General features: G+C 29.1%; 4 protein-coding genes across 9 annotated transcripts; 3 read left to right on the forward strand and 1 right to left on the reverse strand.

The window, feature by feature from the left end:
• The first annotated feature begins 21 nt into the window (after positions 1 to 21).
• Positions 22 to 1,319, forward strand: LOC122518123 (peptidyl-prolyl cis-trans isomerase NIMA-interacting 4). 2 transcript variants are annotated; one of them, XM_043636847.1, is made up of 4 exons: positions 22 to 111; positions 202 to 323; positions 523 to 642; positions 738 to 1,319. In XM_043636847.1, the coding sequence occupies exons 2-4, from the start codon at positions 219 to 221 to the stop codon at positions 894 to 896; spliced, it is 384 nt and encodes a 127-aa protein (XP_043492782.1). In that variant the 5' UTR covers positions 22 to 111; positions 202 to 218; the 3' UTR covers positions 897 to 1,319. The 2 variants fall into 2 exon arrangements, with proteins under 2 accessions (XP_043492782.1, XP_043492781.1); XM_043636846.1 differs by having other exon boundaries at positions 25 to 119.
• On the reverse strand, positions 1,154 to 16,324 carry LOC122518122. 3 transcript variants are annotated; one of them, XM_043636844.1, is made up of 6 exons: positions 15,796 to 16,324; positions 4,123 to 4,322; positions 3,539 to 3,681; positions 1,952 to 2,131; positions 1,716 to 1,881; positions 1,154 to 1,628 (listed from the first exon to the last, which is right to left on the reverse strand). In XM_043636844.1, the coding sequence occupies exons 3-6, from the start codon at positions 3,648 to 3,650 to the stop codon at positions 1,427 to 1,429; spliced, it is 660 nt and encodes a 219-aa protein (XP_043492779.1). In that variant the 5' UTR covers positions 3,651 to 3,681; positions 4,123 to 4,322; positions 15,796 to 16,324; the 3' UTR covers positions 1,154 to 1,426. The 3 variants fall into 3 exon arrangements, with proteins under 3 accessions (XP_043492779.1, XP_043492777.1, XP_043492778.1); XM_043636842.1 differs by having other exon boundaries at positions 4,123 to 4,362; XM_043636843.1 differs by having other exon boundaries at positions 15,771 to 16,324.
• On the forward strand, positions 5,585 to 7,977 carry LOC122518121 (intraflagellar transport protein 57 homolog). The gene is made up of 7 exons (XM_043636841.1): positions 5,585 to 6,141; positions 6,225 to 6,506; positions 6,584 to 6,749; positions 6,824 to 6,932; positions 7,018 to 7,214; positions 7,281 to 7,425; positions 7,535 to 7,977. The coding sequence occupies exons 1-7, from the start codon at positions 5,984 to 5,986 to the stop codon at positions 7,699 to 7,701; spliced, it is 1,224 nt and encodes a 407-aa protein (XP_043492776.1). The 5' UTR covers positions 5,585 to 5,983; the 3' UTR covers positions 7,702 to 7,977.
• LOC122518119 (protein croquemort-like) lies at positions 8,072 to 15,237 on the forward strand. Of its 3 annotated transcripts, none has more exons than XM_043636840.1 (9): positions 8,072 to 8,417; positions 11,816 to 11,951; positions 12,035 to 12,198; positions 12,260 to 12,401; positions 12,486 to 12,689; positions 12,754 to 12,965; positions 13,043 to 13,340; positions 13,409 to 13,482; positions 13,558 to 15,237. In XM_043636840.1, exons 2-9 carry the CDS (start codon positions 11,835 to 11,837, stop codon positions 13,823 to 13,825), a joined length of 1,479 nt encoding a protein of 492 aa, XP_043492775.1. In that variant the 5' UTR covers positions 8,072 to 8,417; positions 11,816 to 11,834; the 3' UTR covers positions 13,826 to 15,237. The 3 variants fall into 3 exon arrangements, with proteins under 3 accessions (XP_043492775.1, XP_043492773.1, XP_043492774.1); XM_043636838.1 differs by lacking the exon at positions 8,072 to 8,417 and adding an exon at positions 11,160 to 11,700; XM_043636839.1 differs by lacking the exon at positions 8,072 to 8,417 and adding an exon at positions 11,617 to 11,708.
• Positions 16,325 to 20,166: the final 3,842 nt, after the last annotated feature.

Here is a 20,166-nt window from a genome sequence, read left to right on the forward strand (position 1 = left end):
TTCTTTCAATCATTCGATTATCGATAATCGATCTTTCTCTATATCGTTCGATCCTTTATCGCGCGAAGTGTCAAAAAATGAACGTCGGTAACGAAAATTTCGCGAGTTAGAGTATGCTTGTAATTATATATATTGAAGTTTCGTCATCATCCTTATTTTTAATTAAGTCATTTATATTTTATCTATATTTTATTTTCGTAGTTTTGAATTATTCAAGGATGCCCCCCAAAAAAAATGTCAGTGGTAAAGCTGGAAAATCCAAAGGTTCCGAAGAAAGTGGGAAAGGAGATAAAGCTGAAAAAAAAAGTGGAACTACTATAAAAGTATGCTTATATACATAAAAAGAAAAAGAAAAAGAAAAAGAAAAAGAAAAAAAAAATAGGGTCCAGTAATAATTAATGTTGTTTTCTTTTCGCATTTTTGTCCAGTTTTTCTGTGATAATCTTAACGACATAACCTAAGAGACGACATTAATTATTAATAGACGTGATATTTTAATATTTAATTCATTGATTTTTATAGGTTAGGCATATATTATGTGAGAAACAATCCAAGATATTAGAGGCTATGGAAAAATTAAAGGCTGGACAAAAATTTAATGAAGTGGCAGCAACATATAGCGAAGACAAAGCGCGTTCTGGGGTACAAAATGTTTCCTTTCATTCCTTTACTCTTATATATTTTTAATATCAAAGTTCAATTTACTTATTTTGGTACTGTATACGAATTACTTTAAGGGAGATCTTGGTTGGATGACACGTGGTTCGATGGTCGGTCCTTTTCAAGAAGCAGCTTTTGCATTGCCTATTTCCAATTTAAGTTCACCCATTTATACAGATCCACCAATTAAAACGAAGTTTGGTTATCATATAATCATGATCGAAGGTAAAAAGTAATCTTACAGCATTAATATTTTATTTATATTCGTTTGATCGTTAATTTATATGATTATTAAAACATTTTTACATTACGTACTTTTTGAAATTACTTTTTCCACTTTAATCAGTAATTGTAAAATTTCATTATACGCACGTATATTCAAATTTAATCTCTTTTATATATTTCATGATTTGTGCCTTAAAGACTTATTGTGAATCTTCCTGAGTATAAAACTAATCATGTGTAAAGGATAAATATTGACAATACTTATGTACTATGACATGAGCTTTAATACGATTAAGTTTTACGTATTCTGATGTTGTATGAAAAGAAAAAACAATCTATTTGGATCAGTAAATCTCGTACAACGTACTGTGACATGAGTAATGCATTTAGTAATGAAGTTGTCGTTGTAATAAATATAATCGCGCTATACACTATTCAGTCGCATTACTTAATCTTAAAACATTTCATAATTTAATGGAATAACAATAGTTCAAATGATAATGGTCTATCCACTCGTCAGATTTTCATTTAAGTTATCGAATTAAACGCGGAGGTTTGGATTAGTAAAACGAACGTATTTTAAGAGAGAATCATTCTCTTCGCACACCCATGGTTTTTTATGATGACAAGCAACGTCGTGCCAGTTAACACCATCGTTGTAAAATTGATTAAGAACTGCTAAACAATTTTCTGGAGCACCACCTTGGATAGCCTCACGATTATCAGGTTGAGGCTTGCCAATACTGATATAAAGAAGATATAAAATATCTTATTAATTTTGAGATATTCATTTGAAAATACACTTAGGAGTTTATTTGTCAGTCACTTACCCGCCACTCTCAGACCAATCGTTTTGATTGCGATCGTTAGTTGGTGCAAGTTTTTGCAACTCGGCTGTCCAGAACCAACCATTTATATGAAGTGGTTGAAGATCAGGTCTATCGCATCCTTTAAAGTCGCAGAGACGACCGGACGTCCAAATATATTTAACTTTGTCTAAAAAAAGCAATTTTTCTCGTAGATTAAAACATTATTCAATCGTGAATTATATAAGAAGAATAAATACTTTGAACGATGCGACTCTTGATAAATTCGTTCTCAGCAGAGGTTTCCAAAGATACGAGGTCCATGCATCGTTGTCTACAAAAATTTCTACCAGCTAGCCAATCAACTTCTTGTCCATTTGTTCTAGGATCAGCCCACGAATAGTAATAACCCTTTCCGTTAAAGCGTTCGTGAATTGTTCCTAAAAAATTATGTTATAATATTTTTCTTCTTTATTTTTGTTTACTTTTATACTATATATATATATTTTGTTTTATTTTTCTTACTAATTAATATTGAATTATTCTGCAACAATTTGCTATAATTATATATTTAATTAATTGTAATTCTTTTTCTTTAAATAATTTCATCAAAGTTCCTATACGCGTAAGAAAAGTCTCCTTATCATAATTATATTTATTTAACAAATGGAATAGTGATTTTTTTGTTAATAGAAGAACTTAATTTATTCGTAAAGAAAAGCGTAACGAGAAAAATGTCAACTCTTTTAAAGTGAAAGTTGCGAAATCAATGCTGTCTTTTGTGACCTCTCACAATCGGTCTCTATAGTCACGACCTAAGCATTGGCACTGTGTAAGGTCTATGCTAATTGTGGAACTACTTTCCCAAATAAAGAATAAGAAAGTCTTCTGTTAAATTGCATTCAGAATACGTGATAAGAGTATTTCTTCTCTACACATTTCGATAGCATAAATGTTAATTGGTGGCACTAAATACCGATATATTTTCAGTTAACTTATACATCAGTATGTTTTTAATTTATCGTACAGATAAAATAAAAAATAAAAGTTCCAATATAATTTTCAATAAATCCGACACGCATTTTTCAAAAACGAATCATAAAGATTGCGATGCATGGATGTCCCCTTATTAATTGGGTTACTAAAAACAGAAGGAAGGAGAAAGTGGCAGTTGATATTCCACGATGGTTCTTTTTCTTACATTGACCCATTCACAGCTGCGATGACATTAAAAATTCAAATTCGTTCGCGTTTCACGGCGCGTTAATATTGCTCATACCAACGCGTACGTATGCACGTATGCACGTAAATAAGTCGTACATACTTTCTACAAATGTGTCGATATTAATTAGTTATTCATTTGTATATCCTTGTTCCGTCAATTAACACACATTTCGTCGAACCGGAACACGCCCACGTCTATTACCACCTATTACCATATACTTTATTCTTGTATATTTATCTCTGTTAATTATTTTTAACTTGAGGTAGAAAATTTCTATTCTTATTTTTCACGTTCTATTTAATATGAAAAAGATGACGTTTAGAGATTATGGTCACTTGGTGAACCAACTTGGTCTTTTAGTTCAACCTGTTTGAATCAGGAAGAGACCTTGACCTTGTTACAAGGCCACACCTTTTTTTACAAGCAGTAAAGAGCTGCTAAATGTTGTTTCTTTATCGTCGAACTTTTTTTCTCATTTGATCATATTTTTATAGCTTCGATAATCCTACGAGTAACGCCTATTTTTGTTCGTATCAAGAAAATAATGGCATATTTTTTGTTTTCTATGCAAATAAAAGGACTAAATAAGATATGTACTTGAAATAGAAATAAAAAGACTCACGTTGGGCGCACAATGCCGGTATCGGTGGTTCTAAAATCCTTCCAGTTGGTTGGGGCTGAAATTGAGCGCTCGTCAAGGCCACGAATGCTCCCAGGAGAAGAAACCTAATCATTTTCTTCTTTCCTATTAATCGGAGAATGAATCTGGAGAATGAATGAAAGTTCCTTTGTTAATATTTGTCAAGTTCGAGATAAATAAATTAATTAACAAAATAATCGATGATCGATGTCACAAAAAGAAAAAGATTGATATTCGATCGATATATCTCCGTTGCTAATAAAATAGAAGTTCCTCCAAATGCTTCCGAAGAAGCGACTTTCTTTTAAACCGGTTTAACGATTCTAACGATTCTAACGATTCAACAATTCAACATACGACAATTTCATTTGCACTTAACAAATTTTTAATGATACGCGATAATGATCGTTACCCGTTATTATTAATATTTAAAAACCGTTTAGAAAAGTTAGAACAAATTGACGACAACGAAGGATGAGGATATGGAAAAGAAGAAGAAGAAGAAGAAGAAGAAGAAAAGTTAAAAAGAGAAAATGTAAGAGATAAGTTAATTTAACGATGCTCACCTAAGAACGTTCGCTGGAGAACTGCACAGTGGTGTTTCTTGTGGCACCCCTATATATACACAATGGAGGACACGCGGTACTTTTAAGATCTCGTACAGGTATTTTCGACGGGTGGTCGACGGGTGGTCGACGGGTGGTCGACCGAGTTCAATTTCTTTTCGTTTTCCTCTTACAAATGGGACGCCACATGTCCGGTCGGTCTCCCTTTCAATTTAACTCCTCTTAATCTTCCCCATACTGCTGCTTCATTTTTTCTCTTATTATTAAATACGATCTACAGAGAATTAAATCTAAATCTAAATCTAAATCTAAATCTAAATTCTAAAACTACGATCGTTGTGGTTCAGTTACCAATACGATTCCTTTCCCTTCGGTGAATGCTTTTCTTTTCAATTTAATATCTTTGAATATCTCTTAGTCACCCCTCGTTTTTTTTGACACTTCTTCGAAAGTTCGCGTACATTTGATACAAGTTGTCAGCTTCCTTTCTTTCGTCCTTTCTTTCGTCCTTTCTTCCGTCCTTTCTTCTTATATCAATATTTATTTTCAATTGTTTATATCTTCATTGAAGAGTGCATATTGGAATTCAAATTTCGCGCTATTTATCTCTCGGGGGCGGCGAAGGGGGGCGGAATAAATTTGTCCTCGTTAATTTAAATGACCCGAATATATTATTATGAATTATCGATATATAGTGTTTAAATAAATGAGAGATATACGCGCGAAGAGTATTTCGAGAAAGTGTCGTATTTTGAGAAAGGGAATAAGGAAAGTATTTTGCCGAAAAAATTAACGTACGAGGTACGCGCGTGTTTGTTCAACTTATTTCATTCTATATTTGACAATCGCACCCAAGGAAACGTGAACTTTCGCTTACATGTTTTTGAAATTCCAAATAGGACTACTAACTAACTTTTAAAGTTCTTGAATTAATTAGAAATTTGATAGAACTTACTTTCGTTATTTTAGAAAACCTATAGAAATTCCAAATAAATTTCTATTATACATATATGTTTGTGTGTCTATTTATAAATATTATAATATTAACGAGATATTTAAACGAGATAGATCGTGAGAACGATTGGAAACTTATATTGAAAGTACCGTTAGGTATAATATGGTACTTATACATGTAATGTAGGTCACCCAAAAACTTAACTTTTATTATTATATAACTTATTCTTTTCATATGTTTTATACAATAATGTAATATATACGAATCATTTATTATCTTACGTATTCGTAATTTTTAAATTAGATATTTTTTGAAATAGGTACGTACAATTGTCAAACAATTTTAATTAAACATCGCTTTCCTTAAAAAAGTTTAAAATGATCATTTCATTAGAAAGGTTCATTAAATTCACATAATTATATTTCATTAAGAAATATATTTCATCGCATTTTTTTTTAAATTTTTGTCACATATTTGTATACATTTTATATATAAATTATTCAATATGTTTACAGCAGATAATAAATGATGGGGTATTAAACTTAAAGATATTTTCCTTACCAAGTATGATAAAGAAGATAATCTCAGTCGGTAACTAAAAAAGTTGGAAATAAAATATGCAAGTGCATTGTGGGTAGTTTACTCTTGTTCATTGAAATAAACCTTTTTTTCTTGTCATTTCTTGTTTATAATATTTAAAAATGAGGAATACGAAAATAATTAATAATGCGTTCGTATACAAATTTTCCATTATGCAAGCATAATGTTCAATGATATTGATTTAAATGTTGATATTAATATAAAATTGTCAGTAAATCAATCACATATAAAAACTTGAACGTGTGTTGATGACCTTTTTAATTACCAATATTATTGCATAGTAATTATAAAAATCCTATTGTTAAAATGTTTCGAGATAATTCCAAGATTATTTTGGAAAATGAATCAGCATTATCTGCTTTTTACATTGTACATATTAGAATGGAAGATTTATTAGAGAAATTAAAATTATTAAACTATGATGTTGAATTTGTACAAGAATTAAAAATGAAACCCATAACTAGGTGAGTTTTATGAGAATATAATTTTACGTTTGAGATTTTTCAATCTAGCATTAATTCTAATTATCTTTGAATATTTTCTTTAGGCATTATTTTGCAGTACCGACAAATCCAGGAGAACAATTCTATATGTTCACTTCATTAGCTGCGTGGTTAATTAGAAAGGTTGGTAAAGATTTTGAACAGCCACAAGAATCCGATGACCCTAACTCTACAATATCGTTGATACTGGATTACCTCAGAGAAATTGATATTCCGATAGAATTTCCACCGAATAAATTAAAACAAGGAGCCGGAGAACATGCTATTTATGTGTTAGATAATTTAGCAGATAATGGTATAAAAGTACAAAAGTTCAAGTGGAAAAAGTATATAAATTTCGAAAGTATATTTTATATTGATATCATTGTACTACAAATTATAACGTATCATATCATATCTACAGAGCAGAAATTATACCCGACGATGAGACACCTGAACCAGAAATAGAGGAAGACGATGCAGAATTAATTTTAGAGAAAGTAGAAGAAGAGATGATGGCTGAGTATAACGATGAGGATGATGAGATTTTACACGTTGATGATATAACTAAACTTTACAATCAAAATATGGTCGATTTAGTTTTCTGCTTTTTATATTTAATATTTTTATTAAATTTTTATCTACAATTATAAAATTGTTTTAGAACAAAACATACAAGCCTGACCATATTTTAGAGTCAAATACAAATAGAGAAGAGTGGCAATTGGAGTTAGAAAGAGTTCTACCTCAATTAAAAGTAACTGTAAAAACAGGTAATAGATTACATTTTAAATATATCCTCAATGATCCAAAATAAATTTACTTAATTAATAATTATAATATTATTTTTCTATATAGATTCGAGAGATTGGCGTTTACATTTAAACGAAATGAAGCAACTGCGTTCAGACATTACAACTAATTTATCTGGTACCAAAGGACAATTAGATAAGTTACATCTTGAAATAACTAATGTATTAGATAAAATTAAAACTAGAGAGACTTATCTAAACAGACAATTGGAGCCTATTTTAAATGAATATAGAATACTTCAAGTTAGTACATAACAATTAACAACAAAATTTAATATTTTTCCTTCACATAACAGAGATTCTTTTTAGGACGATTTATCTAAAATTAAAGAACAATACAGAGATGTTAGTGGTGGTGTAACGGAAAGAACAAGAGTTTTTAATAAATTAACAGAGGAATTAGAACATATGAAAAAGGAAATGGATGAGAGAGGGTCCAGTATGACCGATGGAAGTGAGTAACGTTTTATAAAATGTGCTGTAAAATTTATTTAAAACAAAAACGAAAACCAAAAAAAAAAAAGAAAAATGTAATAATTATGTAATCATTATTCGTTTTATAGCGCCACTGATAAATATTAAAAAGATTATCACAAAAATGAAGAATGAAATTTCGGAGATGAACATTCGCATAGGACTATTAGAGTATAGTCTAATGTGTGCAAGAATTAGAGATCGCACCCAACTTCAAGAAGACATGAATAGCACTAGCAGCACTGTAATTATTTAAACGAACCATTTTTATGTATAACAAAGTTATTTTATCGACTAATCCGTCCACCGTGTGATATTTATTTGATGATAATGTAGAATTAAACAAAATATTTATTGTAGTTCGAAGATTTGTAATAATATAAAAACCATTACAACCAAAGTACCAAAATTATGATATTAGCATTTATATTGTAACAAGCAAATTATTAAATTAGTTTATTAAAAATGTTTGTAAAGCTTGAAAGTGTAAATACGAACGATGTGATATAAATTACAACGATAAAGTATGCGAGATAAGCGAATAATTTTTACTCAGTAATTGTAACGATATCACCAAAAATCTTGATTTCCGTTATCATTGATTACCAGATTATTCGGAATATAACATGTTATATACTTGTATATAAATATCTTCTAAATTCATTAGAACAGAAAAGTAATGTTTAAGAGCTTTCAAACTGGTACATAAATATACATATATACGCGCTACACGCGTTATTATTTACTAATATAAATAAAATATATTATAAATATGTGAAAACGTGTAATAATCGTTGAATTAATCGGTTCATCGACCGAATACGGAGCCCCACTACTTGTTTCGTTAATTAAGAGACGTTCTTTTAATCGAGTATGAAATCCCTACTCCAAGTATTGAATCCCTCGAACATCGTTTAAAGTGGAGTCCATAGTCGTATAACGAAAGTTGACGCGAACAAGTTGGTCTGGAAGGTACCATTGCTTTTTGTATTTTTCATATATATATATATATATATATATATATATATATTAAATTCTCACATTTAATTATTATCAATAACCGATTGATAAACCATTAAATATCAGTGAATAAGCAATAATGTCATATCGCTAACACTAAATAACTACGAAATATTAAAATCATAATCATAATTATCGAGTTACCATCAGAATTTTGTTCAACAGGTATTTATTTCAAAATTAATTTAATATAAATTGAAGTTCCTAATTTAATTTAAAATTAAAAAACTTATTACTTACTTAAAATGTCAACTTATTACTTTCAACTATATTCAAATATATTATCGTAAAAGTGTATTTCTTATTAGCGTAAGCATGTATATTATTGAATTATTATAAAGAGAAATAACTTGTAACAATAAAAAATTAATTGATATATGTTATTTTAAATTTTAATAAGACAATGCTGGTAAAATTTCATAATAATTGTTGCTAATAATCACAAATCGATTGATATATGTTGTAAATTTAAGTGACAATATTACGTTCGCTTAATTTCATTATAATTGTCGTTAATAATATGATTAATATTATTATTCAAAATTAATGAAAAATCAAATCTATTTTTATCCGAACGTGATATAGTATTATATTTCTAAATATTATATAGTATTATATTTCCATATTTATAAATACTGCATTTAAAAATAATCTCTTAGATGACGTTTCTTTCACTCTGCCAGTTTGATAGTTTTTTATTTACTGGACAGGATACGTGATTAAATATTTGTGTGTTAAATATGTGTTCCCATATACAAGTAAGAAATATCTTTCTCTCACATATACACGCATGTATAAAGAAAACTCTTCCGTGCTTTCACTTGGATATATAATAACGCACTTAAAGTGCATCAAAATGAAAATACTAAGATAGGAGTTGTATAAAAAAAGAAATATATATAAAAAGATTAGAAAAAATAATTGCATTAACAAGCTGAAAGAAAATCACGAATGCATGTATGGTACGTGTGAGAGAAAGAGAAAGAAAGAAAGGGAGAGAGTAAAATTAAATGAACAGTAAAAGTGGTGGGAGGGCATGTATATTATCAGAGAATACCAAAAAATAATAAAATTTGAGCCAAAAAATAAAACGAAACGAGAAAAACATGTAAAATACGGACTAGTTCCATGCAAGAGTTCATATGTATGAAAACATTTAATGAATAATTAAATTTAATCGTTACTCATATAAAAATGAATAATTACAATATCTGTATTAATAATTATCTCTCCCGATTTGTCATCGCTTTATATTCTTCGATGCTTGCTGAATAATTTCGAACTTCGAACAGCCGCGTAATATTGATAATTACAATCAATTTTACAATATGTCTTCTTCTTTTTATATTTTCTTCAATCGTGATTTTTTTTTTTTTTTTTTTTTTTTTTATATATCATTGCATCTTACAATCATGTTGAAGATTACGTATGCATTTGAAAACTAGTTTTTTCGATCGATAATTTAATAAACGGAAATAATAAACGAAGAAGTATTAAATGCATAAGACGAATTAGTTAATATTTCTTTATCAGTTGTCATCTTCTAGTCGTGCGAATAAAACCACGTCGGGAAAACAATTTCTTGTACAAACTGTTGCTGCGTTATCGATTGCTTTGTTTATTAAAATGAACGGTGATCAACTGGAGATGAAAATTAGAACCAGAGAGGATTTTGCCTCGACTGTCTAGTAAGACTGTCTTTTACGTTAGATCATCATCTGTTGAAAAAACTCAATCATAATCATGATCATGATTCATTTATGAATTATTCGAATACATAGAAAATGACGATTGTCATCGAAGAGAACATAAATATATTATGTTAATTTAATACAAAAGAAACGAAAAAGGAGAAACGCGAAGGATATTATTTTAAAAATTCATTAAAATTAGTTTTGCAAGTGTAAAAGTATCGTTTACATCATTTAAACATTAAAATTTTGAACGTTTAATATCAGCAATGTAGTGATGACCATTATTAAGAAAAATTTCATGGTAACACATGACCGAAAATTATCATCTGATAAAATATTTTGACATCTTTGCGATATGTATGTAATTTCGATAGTAAAAATAATCAATGTTATCTTTTTGTCTTGATATGTATGTTACCTTCCTTCGAATAAGTCGAAAGATTTCTTATCTTTGGTAAAAAAAAAAGTATCCCTTGGACTTTCATCTTAAGATAAGAATAGTTTATCCCTCTTCTATTGAAAGATGAAATCTCAATATTTGATGCATGAAAAAGGAGAAACTATTTTAAAATTCATGTTACAATAACCGACAATTAACTAAACAAACAAACAAAATTTACATATTTAATAATAAATATTTATTTTCAACGTGAAAAATTTGAAAATTAAAAGATTACTAAAAAGATAATATTATCTATGAAATATAAAAAGATAGTTATGAATTATCTTAAAAATATCATAAATATTTAAAATGTATTTTCAGATAATAAAAGTATTATTATAATATATAATGTGGTTACAATTAATAAGAAGATAATTCTACGAATCAATAATGCCATTAATTATTAATCATGTAAATAGCTTGATAATGAAGGGTAGGAAATACGATTAAAAATAGAAAGAATACGAAAACATAAAAAATAATCCGTCAGGGTTGCGTTAGGGTTTATTTTTTATTATTTGAATATTCGCGGTATTAAGGCGAATGTCGCGTCATGTCCCGTCACGTCGCGTCATGCCGAACTAAAAACAACTATACAATACATTGTGTATCAGTTATAGATAATTATTTTTCTAAGAACCCTATAACAACGTCATAATTAAACATGCATTATCACAATACTTGACAAAAAATTCAACTGATTTATATTATATAAATTAATATATTTTTAAGAAGAAATAACCAAATGATAGTGGAAGTAATACTAATCTAGTTATTTTCAATTTTGTTATATTCTTTCTTATGTACAAATTATGTTATCTGTTATTGTTAATTGTTTATAATTTTAATAAGTCAAACGTTTAAGAAAAGTACTAAGTAATGGTTATCTAGAGTTGCAACTAGAGTTGATATTATTAGTTGCATATTATGTATTTACATATGAATGATATTTTTCTTTTAATTTTCAACTTTTGTTTATATGAATAATAAGATTAATCGAATGATTCATTTAATTGTAATAACGTTGAAAGAAACAGATTTTAATTATGCCTATAGCATCGGTAACCAATTTAATTGAGGAAGACTTCGATGATCACATGTAAGCTGGTAAATTTTTGTTTAAACACACAACATTGCCATTTTGATATTATTTAATAAGGAATATAGTTCCATAGTCAAATGATTGTCACTTTATTGAAATAATTTTCTTTCAGTGTCGCACCGGCAACAAAGATGAAGCAATCTTCTTTAAAGTTTATCATTATTCTGGTCATCGGCTTGATGTTATTAGTGCTTGGCTCTATAGCCGCATCATTTTGGTCTTCCATTTTTAATTGGTTTTTGTTACGAGTAAGTTTGTGTAATATATTTGGTTATGAAGAATTTCATCTAAACAATCCGTTCATTGTTACTAATGAAAATCTTTTCTGCAGGAACTAACATTGACGCCAACTTCAACTATTTATAATCTTTGGAAGGAAACACCTATACCGATGCATCTGAAATTTTATTTTTTTAATTTGAGTAATCCTGATGTCTTTAATCATCCTTTAAAGAAAAAGCCAATGCTTGTAGAAATGGGACCATATGTGTTTAGGTACATTTACAAAAAATTTCATCTCTATATTTGGTTTTGATAAATCGTATGGAATTTACAGAGAAATTGACTATAAAATAAATCAAGTATGGAACGATAATGGAACTGTAACATTTCAAAGGAGAAAAGTATGGCATTTTGATGAAAATTTATCAAAAGGAAAGTTAACCGATAAAGTAACTAATTTAGATCCGATCGTAGTGGTGAGTTTTATCTAATATTGTTTTTATCCTCAGTTAAATCAATGAGATTATTCTGTCCTTAATACATTCAAATTTAATTTGCAGACAATGGGACAATTAATGAAAAGTGAACCTGTAATAATACGTGAAATGGCTGATAAATTAATTCTAAGCGTAAATAAAGGTTTAACGATGACGAAAACTGTAGGCGAAGTCCTATTTGATGGTTATAAGGATGAATTACTTGTTATAGCAAAAAAATTGAATTTTACGAATATACCTTTCACCAAATTTGGTTGGTTTTATGAGGTGCGTATGACAAATTATGGATAATATTAAAAATATTACTAAATTTTCATTTATTTTCCTTCAGAGAAATAATTCTGATACTTTTGATGGAACATTCAATATGTTAACTGGGAAAGATAATATACATGAAATGGGAATTGTCAAAGAGTGGAATTTTCAGAATAAAACAAAGTATTACAAAGATTCTTGTGGTGTGATAGACGGTACAAATGGAGATTTATGGCCACCTTTAATGGATAATAAAACCGCATCTATATTTGTACCTGACATTTGCACGTATGTACAAATAATATAAGCATAATTAATGATTAAACTTATCGATTGTATTTTTTCTATAAATCAAATTGTTTTAGATATGTAACATTGACATATCAAAATCAATCTTTGTATCAAAGTATAGAAGGTAGTAAATTTATTTCCGATGAAACTACATTAAATAATGGTGATATTGTAAAGTCACGAAAATGTTTTTGTGTGAATGAAACAACATGCGAGCCGTCTGGAGTATTAGACGTTTCTAAATGTAAATACGGAGCACCTGCATTTATCAGTTTGCCACATTTTTATTTGGCGGATAGTAGTTATGGAAAAGCGGTAGAAGGATTGGAACCCTTAAGAGAAAAACACGAGACTTTTGTGATCGTCGAACCGGTGAGTATTTTTCATATCGCATAAAATTAAATACAATTGTATAATTCTTTCAAATTAAATTTCTGTAGAAATCTGGCGTCCCATTAGAAGTGAAAGCGCAATTGCAATTAAATCTTATGGTGGAGCCGATCGACGGAATGAGGTAAATAAAATGTATTTCATAAATGTTTTTCTAATTAATAAACAAGTAAATGAGATATTATGACTTTTTTTTCAGTATATTTAAATACGTACGAAAAACGTATATGCCTATGCTGTGGTTTACGCAAGAAGCTAGTTTAACTTCTGATTATGTTAGTCAAGTTAAATTTTTATTGGTATTACCAAAATTGGGACTTGTTACTTGTATTGGTATCAGCGTTATAGGAATCTTAATAACTTTTATTGGTATATTTGTTTATATTCGTCAAAGGTGGCAAACGGAAGATAATCAGATATTATTAATTAGAGATGATACAAATCATGTTGATAGAACCAACGAATGATCAACATTTTAATTACATGTAGAAGTAAAAGAAATATTAAAGTCACGATTCAGCTTTATTTTATATGCGAAGAAGCATATTTTTACAGCTGACACTGTCTTGTTTATCATAATAGTTTCATATTTTTGCTTATGATTACAACAGCGATTGAAAAATTTTTATATGCTCGTCTATATGATGTAGAATAGGACAAACCAAGCAAATCGTTAATTACAAACTTTTAAAATAATTAAATTTTTAGAATAATAATGAAGTGCCTATTATTAAACTATAAAAAGATCTATTTAAAAAAATGTACGATTATTAAAGACTATGCTGAGATGCAACATAAAGAGTGTTAGTTAGTTAGAGATTTATAATGTTTTATCTACTAGCATGCGGAAAAGAATCATGATTCAAATGACACATATAATATATATACATACACGTATATAGATGATGTCTGAGATTTTTGCGTACAAATGTTGTGAGCGTATTCTATGCATAAAGATAAGAAAAATATGTTATATAAACATAAATCATTTAAAGCTTTATTCAAAAGTTATAAATTTTAAGACTGTGTGAAATGTGCTGTTCAAAATGTTGCCTGCCTATGCGAATACAATTTTGAGATCGCTGCAGAATGCTGTTTAGAACATGGCGAATTTCTTATCGATTTCTATTAATTTCTGCAAGCGCACCCACAATTTGCTCTATCATAACATCAAGTGTAGCTATCTCATAATTAGTTGCATAAGTTTCTTGTTTTAATTTTCCTTATAAATAAAAATCTGGTGAGACGAAGTCAGGTGACCTAGATGGTCAAGCTATTGTTCAAAGATGGTGAAGAACATACGCAGAATCGCTAAACATCATCTTTGAGCACTACATTTGGACAGTTTTACAATTTATGTTAGATCTTTTTGAATGAAGTTTTAAACAATCTATGTTAGTAGAACATTTTTTAATTATTTCTTTGCGTAGAATACGCTTATAACGTTTGTACGAGAAAACCTCAGACGCCAAATGTATATATATCAGAGATAATACAGAGATATATAAATGATCAAAATTAATATAAATACTATTACGATATTTAAGACAAACAAAACGATAATAATAATAAGATCATCTATTTTGAAATTTGTTACAAGTGCAGCACACTTTGGTGCTTAAGTCACCGTTATATCTGTGATAAACAGCAAGTGTGCTATTAATGTTTACACGCAATAATTTAATTGAACATATAAAGTAGCAGTATTTTATAGAATAATGTGGTTTCTTTTTATTAAAATTTCTATCTATTGATCCCATACTGTAACGGAGTCTTTTCTTTCGCTGAGTATAATGGTCTTTGATTGGAATTGATATTATAGAGCCTTGCGCTTATGTTAACTATTTAAGAAAAAAATTTATATATGAAACGTAACAAATTTAATAAGAAAAGAAAAGAGTCATGAATTGAATTAAAAAGCAAAATAATATATATATATATATATTTCACTAGTTATATATATATAGAATGTAGATATTTAAATGACTATTATATGTTATAATAAATGAATAAAGAGAGCGATTGAAATTCATCGGTATTGTGAGATACAAATCAAAAAGTTGTCATCGTAAAGTTAGAACATAAAATCGTGCAGTAAGCTAATTATGTAAGCTAAGTAATTTAACCATTTTCATCCTGAATTGCGAATAACTATAATAAAAAAATGAAACGAATTAAAACTAATACAGAATACTAGGCACTTGTATACTGCAAAATTAAAAATATATGCACTAAATAGAATACATTATATATAACCTATAAAATTGACAGATGGTCATTTTTAATTTGACATAGCGGTAATATTCAACAATAATATTAAAAAATTATAAAAAATTGTAATTTATTTATTTCTAATGTCTGTATAATATGACTGTATAATATGTAAAGTAATATATAATATTCTTTTCTTACTTATATATAAGATTGTTGCTTTTACCTTCTAAAAGGTTTTCACTTTGATCATTTACTTTCATCGCTGCTATATTCTTTTCGTATAATATTTCTTTATATAGTACATATTAAAAGATTACAATTACGCATACGTGATGCGTTATTTTTCTTTATCAATCGCGCTCCACTGAAAACTTTTTTTTTCATTTCTAAGTAAAGCAACGTAGTTTACAACAGCAGAAAAAAATGAATAAGTGCGCTAAATTGCCAACAAAATGCTTATTTAAAATTCATAATTGCTAACTTTATCAATTAGTTATATAATTAGTTATTAATAATTACAAATATGGAAATGTCATGAGTAGGAGATTTTTTTCAAAATGCGCTTGCGCTTTGAATTTGTGGTTGCGCGTTTAATGCTAGACAGAAGTATATAGAAGCTCACAAGTTCACTTTTCGCGTAACCATATTAATCTTAGTTACTAACCTGATCATCAATGGGCAATAGTAAATACTTAATGCGACGATGATACAATACTATAAAAGAATGCAATATTCTTTGATAGTATATGACATATACTTTGATAGTATATATAGTATAGTTATATTGTAATATAGAATTTTATATAATTATATTTAATTTTTAATATATAAACATGTGTGTGCCTTCAGAAATGCATTTATATATATATTTTTAAAATGAAGCAATTTAAGACACTCAAATAAAAAAGAATCCAGAAGGTTTGATGATAAATCCAACGATGATCACCTGTAACAAAAAGCAAACTATATTAGTCATACAGTCAAGTGATACAATAGCCTAACATATAAGTGGTCCAATTCGCAGATGCACTTTTCAATTGAATCCTTTATTTACTTTTTATCAAATCTCTAATTACCGTTGCAATAAAATTAAATTTAAACGCGTGATTTTACATTTATATAAAATAAATAAAAATAAAGAAATAGGAAAAATAAGAATACTATGTTACTAAAAAAGTAATATCTATTAATTATTATGAAATACTTTTAAACTGCATTATATAGAAAAGAAAAATTGCAAATTTAATAAAATACGATCAAAGTGAAAAATTTAAAAGATGAAACAAGAAAAGAGAAATTACTGTAATATTTACCGAACGTTATTTAAACTTCAAAATTTAATAATACAAAAATTTTAATATTTCTGACTGTAACTAAACACATATGCATCTTTTGGACGATATGGCACACAGATTTGATGTGCCAAGGAGATGGAATGGTCCATCATCTCCGATTACAATTACAAATTAATGACGAGCAAATAAATAATACAATAGAATATAAAATATGACTAAAGAGCTATTTTCGAAAAGTTCGAACTTATTGTTGAACCTTTGAAAATAACTTAATAGTCTATGTAGTTGCCCTCTTGAGCCACAATTAAGTGGGGGCCTCTTCGGCCTTAGCCTCTTCTTTCTTCATCCCTGAAAACTGCATTGGACATTTTCAACGTGCAAGAAAGATAAGATATCTCATATCTTTTTTTGCAAATTAACTTTTATTTCGTTATGATTCTAATATGGAATTATGAAAAAATTAATTTATATTTAATGTTAATTATATTCAAGCTCGTATAACCATGGATGAACTTAGAGTTCATTGCATAATATTACACGAGCACAATTAATCAAACGTCCAAGCAGATAATTTCCCTCGATGACCTAATAACACGTCGCACTTTTAATATCAAATAACAAAATTCAATTGAAATTTAATAATGCAACAAATGTAATGCATTTTCTTGCAATATTTTCATTTCATTCATTTGTTATATTGAACTATATCAAATATTTTTCATTACAAGAGAAAATCGCTATTGTGCGAAGTGCTAATCTCATAATACTTAAAACTAAGTATCAAATTCATCAAAGGCTTTGCCAATTTGATTCGACTCCATCTCGTTCGAGATAGAATCGAAAAGAAATGAATCTTCCAAGTGGTTGCAAATACCTCTATAAATTATGATACATACTCAAGATTACAGAAGAGTCACAAAATAAATTTACAAAACAAGCATAATAGAATGAGATGATAAAATTTTGCAACAATTCTGTATAAACCAGGAGGCGGAATTTCCACTCCGGAGTGAAAGTAAGCCTAGTGCCTTTCCTGGGTCCTACCTACTTAAAATTAAAGTTTTCACATTCTCAAAGAAGTATGCTACCTGTCTGCCAATTACCCGTATTTAAAAAGAGCAAATACACATACGTACCCACCCACCCACTCCACGATTCTCTCACATACCACCAGGGTGCAAAGCCTAAACTAGAGAGCATGCCCCGGGGCACCTCCGACACCCTAGTTCAACCACGTTTTCTAAACTTATATGCTAAAGGGTATACGTACTGATTGCTGTAATCGTCTGCCAAGGCTAGTGATTATTGCATAAAAAACTACAGCAAAAAATACAAGTATACACTAGTATATATGCATACTAGTAATATACGAGTATATCAAAGTTTCCACAAAAATGCGGTAACTCTACTATGCAAAACGATTGTTAAAAAAAAAAAAAAAGTTCGTATCGTACACGTGACTCTACAAGTTATTTTTATTCAATAACTTTAAAAATAATAAGCGCGGTATTACGTGTCGCGAAACGATGTACATGCACACACCTAAACGCACACACAGGTGCAACGTACACCGTGCAATCACTAGCACAATGACAGCCGCCAATAGGGGGAAAAACTTAAAACTAAACCTATACTAATTGTTTCTCACCTATACGAGTAGCACCTGGCACAGGCATAGATGAGAACGCAGAAAGTATAGGGGGGAGAAACGGGAGATTAGTATAGTTAGAAGCAAAAAGACTGGAAAAAAAACAATGGGTTTTTTTTGATTAAAAAAATGTTTTTGTCCCATTAAAAAAAAAAAAAAAACGGGGAAAAAAAAAAAAAAAAAAAAAAAAAAAATTGGTTTTAAAAAAGGAAAAAAAAATCTACAAAGTCATTGATGGGGAATAATGACTTAAGCAAAGTGAAGGAAAAAAAAAAAAAAAAAAATAAAACACCCCAAAAATAAAGAAAAAACGTTTGTTGGTTGTGGTTTTTTTGGTTTTTTTATATGGTTTATTTTAATAAATAATAACTGTTTCGAGTAGTGCAGTGTAGAGTGATTCTAACGGTGACAAAAGAGGGAATTTCTTAAAAACCTCGGACGACTCTTTCACTAAATGGCTGTTCTAATAAAGACTGGGTTTTAAACCACCACTAATTGCCAGAATCTATCCGGTCGCGAATGAGTTTGTTTTCCTTGCTCATTTATTTGTAATATCGAAGTATCGATATATCAAAATTAATCGCGATTAGATAAACTAAGTACGAGCAATACATGTAAGACATTATTACATGCTTTTCTGGACGAAAACGAGTAAATTAATGCTCGGTTTCGTCCACTACTAACCACGAACAAAACACGTAATAAAAAAGAAAGTGCATTAATTGATTGCACTGTTAATTAAATGAATTTAACCGATGAGACAAGAAAACCTATCCTGAACTAATATAAAATATACAATACAATATACAATATAATATACAATTTTCATGAGTAACTCCTAGAAAGGAATTACTCATGTGCTCGTCACTAATTTATTTAAATAATTACAACCAGTAACTCGTGCCGATTAGGACCTTTCATCCTCGACATGATTGAGCACCGGAGGGACTTTAAATTTTAACTCACGGCATAAGAAGTTCTACGATGGCTCCAAAACACTCCTACTTCGCAGCAAGTAGTAGAATGCGATATCGAAGATCCATCGAAGATCCATCGAAGATCCATCGAGATCCACGAAGATCCATCGAAGATCCATCGAAGATCCATCGAAGATCCATCGAAGATCCATCGAAGATCCATCGAAGATCGAAGATCCATCGAAGAATTCTTCCACATCTTTGATAAGGTAGAAAGTCCGTCGTCATATCTGTAAAATAAAATAGAACAAAACGATAAGTTATTTGCAATATAATCCAAAATCATATAAAATAAAATCGAATAAAATGTAAATAAAAATAGATACTTACAATGCATTCCAATGGGATGAAATTCAATTGCACCATGGCGATGCACCTCGCGTGAATCTAAAAACGCGGTATAAACGAAAATAAGAAACTATAGATGAGTTTCTTATCGCGAAACCGAAATTTTATTATACGTCGAAAAACACTGATTCTAATTCGCGTATGATTTTAATTTACTATACGCCCGATCACTGATTCTACACAACTAATTCAAAGACTGCTTTGCACACAGTCAATGCAAGTAGAAAAATCTTCATTGATGCACTGATTCTAATACGCGAACAGTCTGTGCGACTGTTTAAAGATAAAAATACAACTTTACTCGAACAAACTCTAATGCAATTACT

Source organism: Polistes fuscatus, unplaced genomic scaffold (assembly GCF_010416935.1).
Source record: "Polistes fuscatus isolate 324 unplaced genomic scaffold, CU_Pfus_HIC Scaffold23, whole genome shotgun sequence".
Lineage (NCBI taxonomy): Eukaryota > Metazoa > Arthropoda > Insecta > Hymenoptera > Vespidae > Polistes > Polistes fuscatus.

Bases quoted from the DNA above. Each gene is read 5' to 3' on its own strand.
- LOC122518123 (XM_043636847.1), top strand. From the start codon at position 219: ATGCCCCCCAAAAAAAATGTCAGTGGTAAAGCTGGAAAATCCAAAGGT. The intron at 324-522 runs GTATGCTTATAT...TGATTTTTATAG, and splicing joins AAAGTGGAACTACTATAAAA to GTTAGGCATATATTATGTGA. The intron at 643-737 runs GTACAAAATGTT...AATTACTTTAAG, and splicing joins AAGACAAAGCGCGTTCTGGG to GGAGATCTTGGTTGGATGAC.
- LOC122518122 (XM_043636844.1), bottom strand. From the start codon at position 3,650: ATGATTAGGTTTCTTCTCCTGGGAGCATTCGTGGCCTTGACGAGCGCT. The intron at 1,882-1,951 runs GTATTTATTCTT...TGCTTTTTTTAG, and splicing joins CAAGAGTCGCATCGTTCAAA to ACAAAGTTAAATATATTTGG. The intron at 1,629-1,715 runs GTAAGTGACTGA...TCTTTATATCAG, and splicing joins GATTGGTCTGAGAGTGGCGG to TATTGGCAAGCCTCAACCTG.
- LOC122518121 (XM_043636841.1), top strand. From the start codon at position 5,984: ATGTTTCGAGATAATTCCAAGATTATTTTGGAAAATGAATCAGCATTA. The intron at 6,507-6,583 runs GTATATAAATTT...TCATATCTACAG, and splicing joins CAAAAGTTCAAGTGGAAAAA to AGCAGAAATTATACCCGACG. The intron at 7,426-7,534 runs GTGAGTAACGTT...TTCGTTTTATAG, and splicing joins GTCCAGTATGACCGATGGAA to CGCCACTGATAAATATTAAA.
- LOC122518119 (XM_043636838.1), top strand. From the start codon at position 11,648: ATGCCTATAGCATCGGTAACCAATTTAATTGAGGAAGACTTCGATGAT. The intron at 13,341-13,408 runs GTGAGTATTTTT...AAATTTCTGTAG, and splicing joins CTTTTGTGATCGTCGAACCG to AAATCTGGCGTCCCATTAGA. The intron at 13,483-13,557 runs GTAAATAAAATG...CTTTTTTTTCAG, and splicing joins GAGCCGATCGACGGAATGAG to TATATTTAAATACGTACGAA.